At 30.7% G+C, this 19,325-nt stretch overlaps 1 protein-coding gene across 1 annotated transcript in view; it reads left to right on the top strand.

Moving 5' to 3' along the window:
- Positions 1–19,325, top strand: part of nAChRalpha4 (nicotinic acetylcholine receptor alpha4) — a 197,192-nt gene that overhangs the window by 48,783 nt on the left and 129,084 nt on the right. Inside the window, exon 3 of the mRNA XM_018457315.1 lies at positions 15,205–15,249. Within this exon, the coding sequence (XP_018312817.1) occupies positions 15,205–15,249 (45 nt within the window). The remainder of the gene's footprint in view (positions 1–15,204; positions 15,250–19,325) is intronic.

Below are 19,325 nucleotides of genomic sequence, written 5' to 3'. Positions count from 1 at the left end.
GCGATATAATTTTATTAAAATTTGTTACATATGTACATATATATTATAAAAAAAATTATAATATATTAAATAAAAATATATAATAATAGATTTAAATATATTTCTTTCATTTATCAGTGAAAAATAATAATTTTTACAGGATATTTTTTATTTTCTTTAAAGTTTATGTCCCCACATAATGTTCCATTTAAATAAAGTTCATTTAGAGAAACCTTTTTCAGTGTTATTGTAAAAATTAAAAAAGAAGAATGTGTGAAAAATAAAAAACAGAATTTTTATTTTCACTCAAATCTTCTATGGAACAAGAACGGTAAGATTTAATTAGATGCCAATTTGGTCGTGATAATACGTGGAAAATATTTTAAATTCATGAACCCCGCAAATTAGGCTTGAGATCGTGTCTTGCTACAGTTAACGGTAGTCCGCGATATATTTGGCTCGTGTAACTTTCGCGAACGTTTCCTGCGTTGCATAACAGCAACTTAAATCGTACTGCTACGCGAAAGTTTTGGAAACTTTACGGAAAGATATTCATTTGCACCTGAATCTTATGGCTGTTTCGTGACCAAAATGTTAGACCGTAAAATGAGCAAAAGAATTGACGAAGTCTTATCTGTCTTTCATATGACGTATTGTTAAATGAACACAATTATGATAGCGGCTTATCACACACACAGATCCCAGATTATTTTTTACGAACATTGCATTTTCGAGCTTAAATATTTTCTAGAAAGTATTTTAATTCTCATTAATTCTTGAAGATAGATAAAGGAGAAACTCGATAATTTACAAATGGTACCGGTTATTACCAAACTGATTCTATTAATCATTAAAATCAAGGCAGTGCCGAACGTTTAGTAGCAAAGCCATTAATAGTGCAAATTTCAAAATCCCCGAACGAACCTGTATGTCATCCTCAGGCGTAGTGCTACGGTAACGATGCCGGTATTTACGTAATTATTGGGCCGGGCCATTTGCTTTGTGGTTAACTCATCGGGAGTCTCTCGAGTGCATGCGTCATCATTAGACCGACCATGCTATTCTGTACTGACGATTTGACAATACCCGAGCAGAAATTGTAGATGGGTCCTAACAGGGTTCAAGCAAAGATACCCATGATGCCTTATGATGCCTGATGAGGTGATTAGGAAATCCTACCAACCTCTAAAGGCTAATGTAACATCCGGAACATCTTCCGCCTAATCGGGCAGATCCTTATCAGGACCTTATAACTAGCCCATCATATATTTTTAATCAGTTTCTGGTAATTGGTATTGGTATGGCATTGATGTTAGGTTATACGTTTTATGAGTTTTGACTGTTTTTAAATTAAAAGTGTTAAAAAATATTATGAATTGATCAGATTAATTTTATTAATTTTAAATAATATATAAATAAATATAAATGATTACTGACTTATAATCATATATTATCATATTATAAATTAATATGAGAATACATTTTTTCTTTTTATAATCACCAACGTGAAAAAGTAAAAATGTTTAATAATTGCTCTTTCTATAGTTACACTATTAATGCAATAGAGTATGAAATTTTGTATGTTTGATTGAATACACTATGCGACTTCAATCTTTTATACAATTTCAAAATTTCTATTAATCTATCTAAATTACTCCCTTTACCCTATAGTTCAGAGCCGATCGCAAGAGTTATGTATAACTCTTGACGATTTAACCAGACTATAGGATATAGTAAGGGCAAAAATTCAAGTCCATACATATAAGAATTGTCTTAAAGAATATATTGATAAAGAACAATTAAAATTGAAAAAGGCTCCAAAAATTAAATCAATAAAAGAAAAATAATGTCAATGAGAGCCGACACAGGTCGTGGAGAGTGTAAACAAACTTCTTTGAAAAAAATGAAAGAAGAAAATTATTAAACGTGTCTTGATTAATTTTTATTCTAGAACAGTCGAAATTATGACTGTGTTCCGATATTCACCGCCAGTATTGAAAATGTATAGTGCCTATACGTTATGCGCACTGATAGATTTTCAGCACTGGCAGTGAATATCGGAACGCAAGCTTTATATTATTTATAAACAAATTCAATCTATGCGAAATGCAAATTTAAATTCAGCGTAAAGGTTGCACATTTTTGCATAACGCACAACGCGTAGTGTATAAAAAAATCAGCCAATCAAAGTTCCTCTTTACCATAAAATGGAAAGAAAGGGAAGATTCTGATTAATTGATTCTCTTGTACATATGCTAGTCTTAGTGCGCATATACTAGTCTTAGTCATAGTATTATATTAACTGATGTGTAAGAATAAAAATCAATCAATACTCGTTGCAATTATAGATGTAATAAGAATAACCGCGCATACTTATGAAGTTATCATATCGGTAAAAATTCAAAAAGAGAAAGTTAGATTGAATCATATCGCTCTCTCTTTTTAAAGCAGTGAGTTGAAGAAAAATGCTGATGTGCTTCTTTAAATAACAGAACACAAATGCTAAGATCATGGAATATGCATCGTATTTCCATGTAAACTTATCATATTTATAAGTTATAAAAATATCTTTGTTGCATTTGGTCATAACTATTTAAAAGAAACTTGTCACATATCATGTGCATTGTAATATTGGCATATTAATAATTTAAATGATATAGTTCGATGAATAAGAGTTTCTATCTTCAGATTACTTTTAGAAACCTTTTTACTGTATTTTCTCATAGGGAAATTTATTTTATGCAAAAGAACAATACTATATCTTAGTCTTTACTTTCTATTTTGTCTTATTGTAATGTTTCTTGCTTACAAAATATCAAAGTTCGCTCGTTTAACTGCGCTCAGAAAAATACCGGGTAGCATTAAAAAATCATTCATTTCATTTGCTACGGAATTATTTGCTAGCCTATAAATAATTTTCTCAGCAGAAAATCTTATGATTCGTATGTTAGACAACTAACTTTTTAATAAAATAAACAAAAGAAATTCATATTTATTTATCTACTTTAAATGAAAAATATGAATTTACATTATTCTATCACACGCTTCTCCTAAAAAAGATAAATTCCTGGACTTATGTTTCTTTTACTCTAGAGATTTGAATACAGCAAAGTGATGAAGTGCGTAGATTAGCGAGAATTATTCTCGTCCTATCTAATCCTCACTTCGAAACGCGAACGTGCCGTTGCGTAAACGAAAATCATTTCGCATAAGATACGCGGCGCATCAACCATCAAAAGGGATAAACGTGGCTCTTAATCCACGAAAGTGGTGAGAGAGCAACGATGTTGCTTCCCGATATGAATATCTAACAGCTGTTTATACACGGACTCTCGTAGTTACGGCCTCATGGATGAATATAGGTTGGGCCAGTAGTAATGGAAAGCCGCTGATCAGCCTTTAGGTACTACGACGATATTACAGGTCGTACGCAGGATTATGCACTTAGACTTTAGCATGGTTAATGCAACAGAAGGCATACGTTAGGTCGAATTACCGTAGTGAACTAATAATAACATCCGGCGAAGAACTTAACTCTCGTCTCTAATTTCTTAACCTTCAATTACATGTCTCGTTTTAAAATCTTAATTTACATGCCTAGGTCCAAGTTACCCACGGCGTTTTTGATTGACTTGTAATTATCATAAATCTCAATGGAATTTTTTTTATAATGAAATACCAGAATGAAATAGAAATATAGAATCGAGATATCAAAACATAAAAAGGTTTTTATAATAATTGAAAAAGTTTATGCCAAAAAATATATGAAGAAGGCTCAAAAATGAACCGAAACATGTAAGCGCGTTTAGTAAAATAAAGAAGTTTTACACTTTATAGTCGTATTATTTGCGCAACTTCTTCCGCGCTTGACTCCTATTGCCCATGTTCTTTCTTAGTTCTTTTGATTTATAAGGAGTCTTGGTTAGTTTGATTTGTTATACCAAAAAATATTAAAGAACAATTTGTGAAAAGAGTGTAATAATTAGTTTTTCTTCAAAAAATCATATCTTTATGATAAAAAAAGATACAGATAGAAATAAGTAATGTTTTGAAAAGAAGAAAACATGAACTTTAAGAAAAAAAATACGTTACATTGATTCATCCTAAAAATAATTATTTGCAAGTGGGGACATTTTTATACGTGCTCGGAAAAATGATATCTCGGAGGTATGTGGAGTAGCTTCTTCTTTAAAAAAAAAATGCAATGAAAATATTTTATATTAAATATATAATGATTTTAACATTATTTACTCACGATTTTATAACTCCGAGAAAATTAAATAGAGGGATCGTTTTACCAAGACCTCTATCGCAAAAATGCTTTTTTTGACAATGAATATATGTTTTAATTATAAGAAGACAACATATATGTAGATACCTAAATACAGCACTAATAAACAGGCATTTACTAAAAACAAATTTTCACTTTCGGTAAAAATCTATCGAATTTACATTCGACGGGTCCGTGTCGCCCAAGCCAAACTTTGCATTATAATTAGCGTTAAGACAACAACGAAACAATTGCATCACGACAATCGACAAAAAAAGATTCCAAGTTTTTTTTATCTCTTCACTTCAACTTTGCAATATTAATCGTACAAAAATAGCGGTAGACTAAAATTTTCACCCAGATCCAAATGACTCACTCATGTAGTTGAGAGAGAGAGAGAGAGAGGGTTTCCTCTATTTATTAAAAAGAAATTGTAATCTCGTTAGAATTTATTTTACAAGTAACACTGCCATACGCCGATTTTTCTGAGACTGTGCACACATGTAGTATATTGAAAAATATCTGACACGTATTTTTTTATATCTGCTCAAAAACCGTCTTAAGGGTAGAAAATGTCCTTATGAATGTATAGGGGTGAATTCCAATATTTGACGAAGTACTCGTACGTTTGTTACAGAATGGGGTATACGGTGATACGGGTATATTTCGAACGGTTTGAGTTATACAGAGTATCCTGAATTTAAATAGTCAAACTCTTCGAGGGCGTGTAAAGAACCGTTAAATTAAAAAAAAAGTCTTTTAGTAAGATCCTCTACACGTTCCCGAAGTTGGGCCATTTAAATTCGAAGCATCCTGTATAATTAAAAATTATTGACACGTAAGAGTTCTCTCTCTCTCTCTCTCTCTCTCTCTCTCTCTGTCTCCTTCTCCTTGGATCGCTATTAACGGAAAAGTAATATTATGTATGAGAACCCATAATTGTGGAAACGTAACGTAATTAGAGACGAGTCAACGAGATTGACACGATCATGCTGGGCTTAATCGAGCTGTCTAAGGGACGAAGACGAGAGTCAGACGACAGATGATGGAAATCATAATGAATCTCATCGTTTCGCCTCCGTCGCTCAGGAATGTGAAATTACGGCAAGAAGCTGTCTAGCACGCTTGCTAATATATATCAGTGACTTCGATCTTCATTAATCTTCCACCCTTGATCGATCCTAAATATCTAGCGTTCTTCCTAGCGCTATTTGCCGCTGACATAATCTAACTTGAAATTAACTGCAATAATTTTTGCAAAACTATTAACTCGTTACGGGATAGTATCGCAATTTTTAATTTTTTTTACATAGTATCTAGTGACGAGTTGCCAAGTTGGTTGCAACATTGATATTTTAGAACAATTTATATTGTTTTATTGTACGGAATTATTTCTCCTTATATAACAATTAAGTAGTCGAATTATTGCCAGTATCACAGTTGACACATAAGAGTAGTTGAGTAGTTTTTCTTGTAATATTCCCAAAGAACTGATATTGTTTCTTTTAACCTTTTTGAAGACACCCTCATCTTTGTGCTTCCTCCTCTCTTCGCGTGCTACCTACTTCCTTTTGCTCATTGATCAAACACTATCTGTTTATCCCCATTTCTAAAACCGGAATTCCTCCGCGATAACCATCCCGAGCAAACATCAGCGTTAAATACTCTTCAGTACTACGACGCGCCCTAATGTCGATGCAGAAGCGTCAAGTAGGTCATGATAATGACGATCAGTAGGTGGGTGCCACCTACAACATTGTGTTTGCTCGCAATTATGATTAACAACGATACACACTAAAACACTTCTTATGAACATATAAAATTTAATGCATAAAATTAGGACGACTAATTAAAATTAAATTAAAGAACTCTTAAGAAGTAAAAATTGAAGAACAAGAAGTTATCAGAGTTTAGTATCAAATCCCGCACTATATTTAGGCAAGGAATAAAGCTTAACTATGAATAGAATTATATAAATTTGGAAAGGCTGTTCACTTTAACTTTCGTCGCTCAGTCCAGTCTTATGATGTAATTAAATATGCATAAGTATAAGCAATGAAACTGACGGGTAACTCTCGCAAGTAATAGCGAGCTCACTCGCTTGTAACTTTACCAGACGAGCACTCAGTCAAGTGTACTCGTATGTACACGTATAAACAGGAAGGGCGCGTTTCTCGAAAGCGTTCTATGAAGACTGGGATTTACTCATAAATATGTAAATTTCTCTTAGTCGTATATAGGAGCAGCGAGATAAAAATGTGACTACACTGAAAGTTGCTAATACGAATTGGATATTCAATTATGATTGGCGTATGATTGCGATTTGTGATGAAAAGCGAATATAACTCTAGTTTGACACATGAATTGATACTATGTCATCTGCATTTAACAATTTTCCTAATTTGTCTTTTGTTCATAGTTTGAGGGAAAATTTCCCTTTTGTAAATTTTTAAACCTTTGAGGGCACAAAAAGGAAAAGGGAAAAACGAGGGAAAATTTCCCAAAAATGTAAAAAAAATAAAGATTGTCCTTTTTTTAAGAAAGTGCCAATTCGATAGTAGAGGCCATTTCCTGTATGCACTGCCAGTACTGAAAATCTATATTTCACATTATACTAAGTTTGTTTGCGTTGTTTGCACTTTTTGCACTCAGTATCTTCGCTTTCTATCGTTTTAACATCCAAATATACGTTCATTTCATTTTGTGCAAAAATTTTTGGGGATCTCAAGCAACGCGAACAGATCTACTGTAGATTTTCAGTACTGGCAGTGTACGGCCGCTATTTCATTTGTGCGTTTTTGTCATACGACAAATTTTTCAAGCCTATTGATTGGCTACAGGACAAAGAGATCCGAGAATCTCTTTGTCCTGCAGCCAATCAACGAGCTCGAAAAGCTTGTCGTACAAAAAAAAACGGACGCATGTAATATTGGCTTCTGTCCTGCATACAGTTGTCGTACGACAAAAAAGCACGAATGAAATAGCATCCTAGCCCTAGGGCCAATATTACATTTGTCGTACGACAAAGATTTTAAGTTCATTGTTTGGCTATAGGACAGAGAGGTCCGATAACTTCTCTTTCTTATAGCCAATCAATAAGCTTGAAATGCTTGTCGTATGACAAATGTAATATTAGGCTATATCGGAACACGCAGTTGTAGAGTTGGCAATCAGATTGACCTAAAGTCACTACGTTGATAAAATACCGCAATGGCTTGATTATTTTTTGACAATAATTATTTGGCAATGATATATTTGACAATGATTATTGAAATTATTATTTTTTTAATAATAATTTTGTTTTTAAATGTTTGCTATTTATCACTTATTTATTATTGTTCGCTAAAAAATGTTCTTAATAAATATTAAACACAAGATCTAATCTGTTTTTTCTTTGAATTAAAACAGTATTCGTTTAATAATGTCATCGAGGCTGATGACATTACAATTAATTATGGAAAATAAAGTAAATGTTTTTTTAAATAAAATTTTTAAAATTCGTTATTAAAATAATAAAGAATTTTCGAAAACCCCTGAGCTCTTAAAATAATTTAAGATAAATTTTTTAAGAGAAAAAATAAAGGAAATTTTAAGATAGAGAGAAGAAGAGCGAAGAAAAAAAGGGAAATTTCAAATTTCTTGAGTGGAAACACTGCTCCTGTTATATAAATTATTAACATTCTAAATAACGATTAATATAATTAACTAGTTCAAGTAACAATTAATATAATTAACTAATTTAAGTAACAATTATGTAATTAACTAATATAAATAACAATTATATATTTAATAATTATTTTTAATTGTGGGATTAAGAGATTTATTAATTGCCTACTATTTACAAGAGCAATTAATTACTGTCTAATAATAATTGCAAGTGACAACTACACAGTATGGCGGAAGTCTTTCCGTCGCGAATTTAGCTTTCTGGTTTTATGCGTTTGTATCGCGACATTTAGTTTACGTTATTCATATGCAACAATTTGCGACTGCAGGCAAATCATATATGCAAGTGTAAAATAAATATTATTTTGTCATGCAACGATTAATTTACTTTTATGTGCGATTTAGTAACAATATATTATGCATTTTTCAGACTTCACTAAGATATATCAAGAAGATGATGAAATATGTGCTAAAAGAATAGATAATTATCGTTTATAAATAATTGCGACTTAAATATTTTAATTTTATTCTGCGATCCATCCATAACGTAATAATTTTGTTTTAAATGACCCATACTCAAGGAGGTAATCACATGTAATCGTGGGACAGAGTCCTCGAAATCATTATAAAATTCATATGAAATCCCTAAATGCATAATCCAATTTTATTTTTATTTTACATATTAATTACATATGCAACCACGAGAAATCATTGTATAATATTAAATAAAATCATATATTTTATCAAATAACTTCATATGTAGTGAAAAAAATTATTTGTAGTCAGATGAAATCATATGAAAACATATAATCTGTGGGACAATGTTTCAGTTAGTGGTTATCCCCTCGCCCATACTAATCAGAAATTCTAAAAAAGTAAATTCCAATTTTCTAAAAGTAATTTCCAGTTTTAAATCTGCTAATTGTAAGTGTATTTTAAAAATGTATTTTAAACAAGAGACTCTTTTGTGTCAAATATATAATAAAAATTAATATACTATATAATAATATTAAAGGCATCTCGAAAAATTATTGTTATAATATTTTAATATAACACTTTTTTAATAAAACGTATATTGTGTAAATAATACAACACACTCTAATGAGTGTAAAGTAATTATAAAATATTTTTCTGTGTAAACGATACGCAAAATATCTCTCTGCATGTCATTAATAAAATGGTTTAGAACCGCGCGCTTGAATTTACAGCGTAAAATTTAGCATTCTGTACTCACCGCGCGAATATCGTATAGAAACTAAAAGCAGTATAAGAATCGCGAAAAAGCCTCGAGAGGCCTAAAAGTATCGAGCGGATTTTATACGCCGTTTTCACCACAACTTTTAAATAAACGGGCTTTCCTTCTTGACCCTAAAGCTTTTTTTCGGAATATCGAGTTCCTAATGAAATATTTCTTTCTAGCATTTAAATAGTGTTCCTTAAAACAATTCTTAAGTATATATATATTATATAATTATCAAATAAATATAAATATCAATAAATAATAACGTTAAAGGCGTTTTGAAGAATTAGTAAATTAATGCTATAATATTTTTATACAAGTCTTTTAACAAAACATAAATGGTACGTAATATAATCTCGTAGTGATGTAAAATATTTTATTAAGTGCGTGGAATAATATTATATGGCAATCTCTTTACTCGTTTCCAACATCTGTTGCATTATTAAAAAGAAATTAGATTAAACATCGATCGATATTCGTAAATGCATCGATCGTCAGCATGCCTTTTAATTATTGCGGTTTAATGCATTTAGAGGATCACATTACTGGCGGAGCGTTTAAATAGCGCATGTCAAATTCACGTCAGTCGCAGCTCGGTACTGTACGATATGCATCGGATTTCATTAATGTGATATGTTATACATATGTGAAACACATTAGTTTTTTTATGAGCATACTCGATAAATGTTTAAAAGTAATATATGTTCTAATAAATTTATCTGTTCTGAAACATGTGTAAATAAATATAGATATCTAATTGCTATAAAACAGCAGATTGAATATTATCTGCCATTCGTCGGCGATTACAAGTGATAAAAAAAACTTATAAAGGATTTATTTAACATTTATATGTTCAATTAAAAATTAAATTCAAGCTTAAGCTACGTCACAAGAGTTTCAGATTTGATAATTGCAATCCTCCGAATCATTTACACAATTGATATATTCAAGGTGTTCCTATTATGAGCAAAAATTATGCTTCACGTAAATTCATATTATAACACAGAAACGCTTCACGCGTTTCGTGAATATTCAACAATCTTAAATATTCAACGCCGGAAAACAGAGCATTATTCATCTCTCGCCAGCCGTCCCGAGCATACATCTATTTTTGCCACTCTAATCCCACTTCAATCGGTCATCTTGATTTACGACATCAGAAATGAAGAAATTATTCTCGAGAGCCTGAACATTTTGCTATATTCGTTCTTTGTCATCCTGTCAACTTCATAACATTTGTCGTTCGTTTGACTTACGGTCACCGATTAATTCCGGATTTTGTGCCAGAATTCAATATTCTGACGCAGGATACCTATACAAATATGTTCAATCTAATTAATATTTTACATTTAGAAAGAATATAAATTCATTAAAATATAATTTACAGTTCTTTTTCTATATGCGTAAATTTTATACGTATATGAAATATACTCTTCTTTCTCAAGTCCTTTCAATTTAATTTATATTTAAAACCGACATCCTTGTTTGTAATGTTACAAAACAATTTGCTTACTTACTGATTGAAAAAACTAACGTTAAAAAACTTCAATTCTGAATTTTATTTCTTTTCTTATCATTCTTCTGTTGAAAACTTCGAGCAGGTACAAAACTTATCTACTACCAAGTTTTAAATCGCACTAAATCGATATAATATCTTCGAAGAACGATACAAATTAAATCTGCCTTTTCTTATACAACGCTTGTTACTTTTCTTATGATTATGCCTCTTACAGCTACAATCCGTTTGCAATATCGCTTCAAGAGATAGCTCTAAAGATAGGACAAGCATGTTTATACTTGAACAAATTCGCAAAAAGACGGAGGAGGATTAGACTTTTAAATGGATTTTCTAAAATATATATATTTTTAATAGATTTATTATTATTTAATAGTAGAAGAAGATCATCGATACTGACAGATCTCCTAAAGCGACATTCCCTTATTTCTTAGAACTAACCTTTGCACCTTATTAATACTAATAAAAACGTGATCTGTTTAGCTAATTAAAGAAGTACAAACTCATAATTCATATATTTGTGGCTTATTTCTATATCAAATCAGCTAAAAACAAATTCTATGAATCCGAGAAGAAAATTCTTACGGTGTTCTTTTGCAAGTTGCGTAATTAAAATAATAGTGACTGTATTATTGATAATATTATATCATTTTAAATGTTTATAGTTTCATAAATTAGTTTTCTTCACAGAATAGGATATATATATCTTTATTTATAAAATAGGAATGTTGGCTACTATGTCAATTTTAAAGCCCATTTTGTCAGACACTCATTTTTGCATAACTTACGAAAAACTTAATTATTGCAAAATTGCAAACAGTATTATAAAAAAAACTGCTTATCTATCTGATAGAAGACACTTTTTAGTTTGTATTTATGTTTTTGAAGTTGTATTTTTACCTTTTGTTTAAGAAATATTGGGCGTTCAAGCGGCTAGCCTGCTCGCCGAGCAAATAAACATAATTGGTTATTACTTATAGATCCAATCAATCATATTCAATTGCTCGATAAGCATGCCTAGCCGCTTTGCCGTTTTGAACTCGCCCATTGTCTAAAAACAAATGATATGTCGGTATCGGTGATCTTCCCCTAATATTAATATAAATCTTCTAATAAACGACAAATATAAATAACTTCAACCAATATATTGACTACAAAAAGATAGAATTTTTAGAATATACAAAGCTTTTAGAAAATTAAGTTTGAATATATCGATGAATATATGATAAATATAGTTGATGCAAACATTACACAAACATTATTCGATGTTCCTTAATAAATAATTAATTTAACAATATTGATAAATGACAAACTGTGGTATCTTCATTTCTTATCTCTCCAAGATCACGATCGAGTATCTTTTGCACAATAATTATTATCTTTATCGTTATCATTTTAAAAAACAAAAGTAATCCATCCTTTCCTGAACTATAACTAGCTAATTCTATTACCGCATTGCGCGAGAATTAATTAGGAACGATCGATTGCGACACGCGGAGACTCTTGCGTTCAAGTACGGAAACTCGATAGGAATTTTTAATTTACGATTCGCATGAACAGCACAATGAATCTAATATCCACCTATGTATTGAAACCCGCCACGTATGTTCAAATCAATTAACATATTGCGCGTTCGCTCTAATGGTACATTCGCGCGATCATATGGCACATCGACGTATCGTATGCTACACCGCAATCAGAGTTTAATTAAACATAAAGTAATTTGCTAATTACCTTTCACTCTGCTCGTAATTGGCAATATGTCGTGAATGTCGTGGTATTGATGCAGAACAATTCGAAGTTACTCTCTGCTACTTTTCAAATAGTTCACGTCGTAGCTGATTCGCGTATTGGTTAATTTCAATAATGAGCAACTGCTACTATTGTGCCATTATATTATTAATGGAAATTAATTAATTAATAATATCATAAGTCAAACTACGTTATCACTTATCATTAATGATTGGCAATACAAAATAACGATTTCAATAGTTACTGTGTTATTGTATTGGATTTGTCATTATTGCATTGTTATACAAATATTACACTGAACCAAAACTGGTCGTAAATACAATAAAATATTCATTGAATTATGAAAAAATAATGAAAATTTGTCCAATGAATTCTCATAATGATTTAGAATATAAAACTATTCCTAGAATTCATTGCAAGAATGAATATATAGTTGTATAAATTAATCCAGTTTTATTGTATCAATGAATTAATTACATTAAGACCCCTTTCTGCCAATATAATTTAATTTTAATCTCGGTTTAACTAACTCTTCATCTTTTTCCAGTTTTGAGAATTAGAAAAAGATAAAGAATAAGTTGAACTGAGATTGAAGTTAATCTACATTGGTAGAAACGGGCCTAAGTCGGACATTAAGTCGGATATTGGTTAACAATCATTCATTGGATCAAAAATGAACAAAATTTTTTTAGTGTAGTATACATTATATTATTAAATCGCTAAGAAGCATGAGATTATTGTTATTATTAGATATTATTGTCGTCGTTGCATTCGACACTGTCAAGTGTCAAAATTGATTATTCAGATCGACAAGTGCAGTCTCACATCGACGCGGAAATTCGTACAAACCGACATGCGAGTTTTCCGCTTTCCGTGGTTACAATCGACATGACATTAATTTCAAGCGAATTGGCGAACACGTGCGTGTATATCGAATACGTACGAATTAATTAGCCTTTGCCCCTATAATCGCGATAATGCTTGTCGCCCGATGAGCTCTATAATCTCGCAATAATTCAATCGATTCGACGGAGTCACGTAAGTAACAATTAATCTGATAATTGTTATATACGAAACATTGAAAGAAAAAAGGAAATAATATTTGTACAAAAAGTAACACCGTTTTCTTTCATTAGAAAAATAAATGTTCTTGTTAGCGACGCATTTTTAATTTAAAAATATGAAAGATCAAGGATAAAGCATATTAGAGAAGTATAATACGTATAATTTATCATTTATAAAAACAATGATGAAACAAATACAGACATAATGCGATTAATTAAAAAGAAAATGATCTTTTCATATTATTCTGTTTTGTTACCATATTTCCTTTTAATAAGTTTCAACGAATATCATTATATAATTATAATTATAGAGATAAAAAACCAAATTACATTTTCCACGTAAAGCCACATCAACGCTTCTTGATAGCACCACGGTAATATATCCGATCTTCGTTAGATACATTTACATCCGAGATTCGTGCAGACTAAAGCTATATTGGTATTATTACATTTACATATGAATGCAATCCGCCTTCCTATCGCGGAGGATAACTCATCCCAGAGTGAATATCCATTCAATACCGGCCCCTCGATGCGACTATGTTGCGATGATTACCTTGTCGGACACCTCATTGATGTCATAGCGGAAGCGCCCAACATCGTTAATGTATATATTTATTGTTTCGACACACGATGGAATTCATGACCGTAGATAAATTTCTGCGGCAAGTTATTATTGCGGAATTAAAAGAGCAACGAGGAAATAACAGTAATTCATATAATTAAATTAAGTAAGAAATTAATTTATTGTTCGAAAGTTAATGTACCTATAAATTTCATAATATTCCAATACCAGGTAATACAGTAATAATATTAAATTAATGATGTTGACATTAAAATTTTAATTATCAATAACTACAATAATTGTGACTACTCTAATTATGATATCGATAGCAGCGTCTATGATATTACTAATAGGTAATTAATAATCTCATATTCAAAGTCAACAGCAATTGTATAAATGTTGCAGAAATATTTGAGAATATACCTGTCTCCGACACACATCGTTTGCATTCAATCAGGATTAGATTTGCGCGCACATGCAAACAGATGCGGGCATGGATAGATTCCACGTATAGTATAGTTTGAATTGTGAATGTCATGGATTCACGAAATAGCAGAAAGTCCAAAATCGCATACCAGCAGTCCATAACTAGGATTGCGGCTGCAAGTTCCATCTATGCGCCCGAACTGTTAGCTAGGTCCAATTAGTCGAGGGGCGACGTTGAATCCGGAAATTACAATGCGCTGCGGCTGACAGATGCAAAAAGAAGACTAGTGTCGTACACTTTCTAGTGAAGAAGACCCGTTGCCAAACGCTTGCCAAATAGAACTATAGGAACTGTTTTTGGAAGTTAAACGAATTCAGAGGACATCAAATGATTTACTTCTTATATAATCATAATTAACGTCATCCCCTATTATTGAAAGTAAATAAATTTAAAAGAAATTAAAAATTCTTAATTGCATTGAAGATTACGTAAATTTATCAAGAAATGTGTAGATGTATAATGAAGAATTAGAACAAAGTTTAATATATATAAATTAAATTAATAATATAAATATTTTTAAAAATATATATTGAATTAAATTAAAAAGTAGTTAGAATAAATTATAGAAATAGAAATTGTAGATTTTAACGGATAATTAATTATGGATTGTATAATTAAAAAATATATGCAGTTTATGTTTATTAAAAGAACAATTTTTGTTACAGAATTTGAAGAATCAGATTATGACGACGAACCTGTGGGTCGAACAGGTGAGCGATAAATGATTTTCTCTCTCTCTCTCTCTCTCTCACTTTTAAATATCAATTTATAAATGTTTTATGCCTTGAAACATTTTTCTTACAATTTTTTATGAATATATACTTGTTTAAGATATGAAATGTTGGAATCTCTAATATTGTTACACAATTTCAATACAGACTGATTTAAGCGATATACTCACGTAATGTATTATTTATTAGCATTTAATCGCGCGCATAAAATATTTTAAGAGAAATCATTTTTTTTCCGAACTGCGACGATACGCGAGGTTTGGTAAAAGAAGAAAGAATTAGAAACGTAATTTATTTAATGTAATTGGGCCATTTTACAAACATTAGAAGGAGAAAATTAACAAGATAACCGACATTCACGTTTGGGAAACAACGGCTGTTTCGTTGCTTCGCGTTACACGAAGGGCACAGTAACTGCAAATTACTTGTATTATACTTTATATATAGCTACCAATGCATTTGCGTGACGTTGTAGCTCTTTACCATAGAATATTAGACAGGATAAGAAAAAAAACCGAATAACGAATAGCGCATCGTTGCGCATAATTAAGGCTTCAATTAATATAACAATTACAGTGTGTTTCTTCGACGAAGCAACGCGCAAAGCTCTGAAAACATCGTCGTTTGAGTCTCAGAAATGTTTAGATGTTAATTCCTACAGAAAAATGTTAATTGCTTTAGCAAGGGTAATCATCTTTATATACAAAATCTGCCACAACCATCTAACATTCTCTCTCTCCTTTGATATATTCTTGAAATTATTTAAATATATTTTAATATTTTCATTTTCTTATAGTCCTTGTTGAGACCTTTTCAAAACACTATAATTTTATCCATTTTAGGTCAGCCGTTTAGAAATTATTGAGCATTTCATGGAATGTCAGCAACTTTAGGTGAATCAAACACGAAAACTGTTCATTTTTTTTTTTCGCTAAAACTTATAGGTTTTGTTTAGCAGGTCATAAGCTATAACATATGAGAAAACTGTTTGATTTAACCGAAACCTAATTTTATACAGGATTAGTGCGGGGTCCTTTATATACATATGTATATAAATTTTATTCTAATTTGCATAGCCTCAATTAAGAGAAATAATTCTGTTTTTGGTCGAAACAAACTTTAGTGCTTAAGTATTTCAATATAAAATATATGTACATATCTATTTTTTGTCATAGCTTAATCTTTATTCATTGTTGATTTTTGTAATGATTTAAAGTTAAGCAAAATAAACTTTAATGAATGTATTTCGAAGTAATAATTATAAATGGAATATTTAGCAATTTATTCGTGGATAAAATTTTATTAAAAATATTAAATATTAAATCGCATGATAAAGTTCATCATATATGCAATGCGATTTAGTAAAGAAGAATTATATGAGCTATTATATAGCGAAATAAACGATGTATATTTATCATTTTCAGTTATTACTGATTATTGATTTTATCTTTTGATTTCATTTCACCAAGAAATTAACTGAGCAATAAAAATCAATACTACTGCGAACATGTGTTAAAATGTTTAACAACAGATCGGTATACATGTACATGTAGTTATAACTTTGAAGTAGAAACTATGTGTGCGATATTATTGACCAACTTCGAACATTTATAACTTTGAAACTATTATGACATTTTCGACTTTAATTAATATCCGTAATGCACTGTTAACATGTATTAAATTATGTGTCGTTACGATACTTATTCTATATATAGAATGATATTGAAATAGATAAATCTCTGAAATAAATTTTTCATATCATATTCAATAAGACAAAAAAAGAATATTCATAGAAACATACAGTTAAAACTAGTGAGCCTCTATATAAATAATAATTAGACGTTGTCTAGTCAAAACTAATTTTCATTATAATTAAAAGACATTGTAGTAATATCTTATCTATATGTATATTATAATTTTGTGATTTTTAAACCATACAGTTATATGATTTTTTATATTTTGCTATATAGAATCATTTCTAAAATTTTGACAGATAGCTGAATTCATCTTTAAGAGGAGATTCTGGTCCACACAAGCTATTTGAATAGACTTTACGAACTTTTCAAAAAAAATTTGTGAAAATAGCCTAAAAATCAAGTTTCTAGACCATAATCCCCCCTTAAAATGACTGTTAACATCCTAACAGCGTTATATGTGTTCTTTCTCAATTACAACAAAATTCGCTCACACTGAATGCTTTGGAACAAAGCACGGCTTTGACGTTACATCAGTTTCATAGTTAAATCCAATAAAATCGCGGAGGTACATATACGTTGGTCCATCGAACGTTATTCGTCGCAGTATACGAAAACGATTCATACGCGAACCATACAATCCGCGAATCGTCTGGTCGGGGATGCAACCCGTTTGCAGCACGAGTTACATTTCTGTCTAAACGCGTATTGTACGTGTACATGGCAAAGCATTCCCGACGCGTCTCACAGAGCGACGTGCCATCCTTCAACGTCGAAACCACCCTCCATCCTCACAGAGCTACCGGCCGCCAACACCCTCGCCTGCTGTTAGTGTCGGCATACACCCTTGTCATTCCGCCTCTCTCAGGATCGTCCATACCGATCCTGTTGTTACGTCGCTACATATTTTTATTTCTTTAGATAGCCAACGAATCTTTATCATACTAAATATAATAAAAGGTAAAACGGATTTGCTGAAGTATCTAAAAATTTAATTAGATATAGGTCTGAAAATAATTTTGTTATGTTATCAAAATAATTATGTAGGACGTTCAAACTGATTGGTAAAATGTCAAAAATTATTCTTTTCATGTACAGCTTTTTCCATACAAAAGTAAAATACAATCATTATGCCGTTTTACGTTTTCATTTCTTTAAACGGCCAACGAATCGTCACTAAACGTGACAAAAGACAGACGGTTTTATTAAATTATTTAAAAATTCAGCTAGATACAGTGACAATAATTTTTTGGGCCAGTACAATTAAGAAGATAAAAATTAATAAACGTCATTTGGAAGATTTGAATAGATATTCTTTATTAACGATTATTTAAGAGTACTTATAATAGTACCATATCTCGCCATATGACGATTTAATATTTAGACTATAAATTAATAGAAAAATTTTCATTCTCTCCGATGAGGAATATATTTGAAATACTTACAAGGGAAGTTTCACAATTGTCTGAAACCAATTTGATTCTCCATGAAATAAGTTGTTAAACACTAAAATCTAAGAGACACATATTTTTCTATAACTTTCTATAAAAAATTTTTTTCCATCTTTTATACTTCCGACGGTATTCGGCTCGAAACAGATATACCGTTTTTTTTTTCAAAGGGGTGTTTCATCCCTTAAACATGAGTTAGCGCACGTATAAAAAAAATACGTGTCTCTTAGATTTTCATGTTTAACAACATATTTCATGGAGAATCAAATCGGTTCCGGACAGTTGTGAAACTTCTCTTGTAAGTAATATTATTCCATAAGAAACTGCATTATAATATAAATGATATTAAAACATAAAAACATTTTTCTAACGACAAAGAAGTTTCAGCCCAGAAACTATACACTAATTTCTAGTTACAGTCGTCTTTGATCACATGATATTCTGATACAGATGTATAACCGTATAATTGATTTAGTCTTGATGTAATAGTACATGCTGCAGGCAGTGTCAACAACTGGGCTTCCGATGTGTTCCATGCAGCACATAACTTCTCTTTTTTATTAAAACGTCAGCATCGTTTGTCGTAAATTTTTCTTTATTACCGTGTAATTTAATTTTATTATCTTCCAAGTTTTACTCTTTATGAAAATGAATGACATCTTTATAAAAAATATAAAAGTAAATGATAATAGAAGAAAATTTTTACATTAAAAATGTTGCTATTATATTTGCCTTTTTGTTTTTGAAATTTTATTTCCATTTAACGGAAAAATGAACAAATATTAATGATAATGCACTAATAAACGATTGAAAGTAGAGATATTTCTAAATTTCTAGATATAAATCATATGATTTAAGCAAACATAATGCAAGAGAATAGCGATAACAATAGAAATAACACAATTTCATT

The sequence above is a fragment of the Mycetomoellerius zeteki genome, unplaced genomic scaffold, assembly GCF_001594055.1.
Source record: "Mycetomoellerius zeteki isolate Tzet28-1 unplaced genomic scaffold, Tzet1.0 scaffold114, whole genome shotgun sequence".
Classification (NCBI taxonomy): domain Eukaryota; kingdom Metazoa; phylum Arthropoda; class Insecta; order Hymenoptera; family Formicidae; genus Mycetomoellerius; species Mycetomoellerius zeteki.
This window is presented reverse-complemented; position numbering and strand designations above follow the sequence as displayed.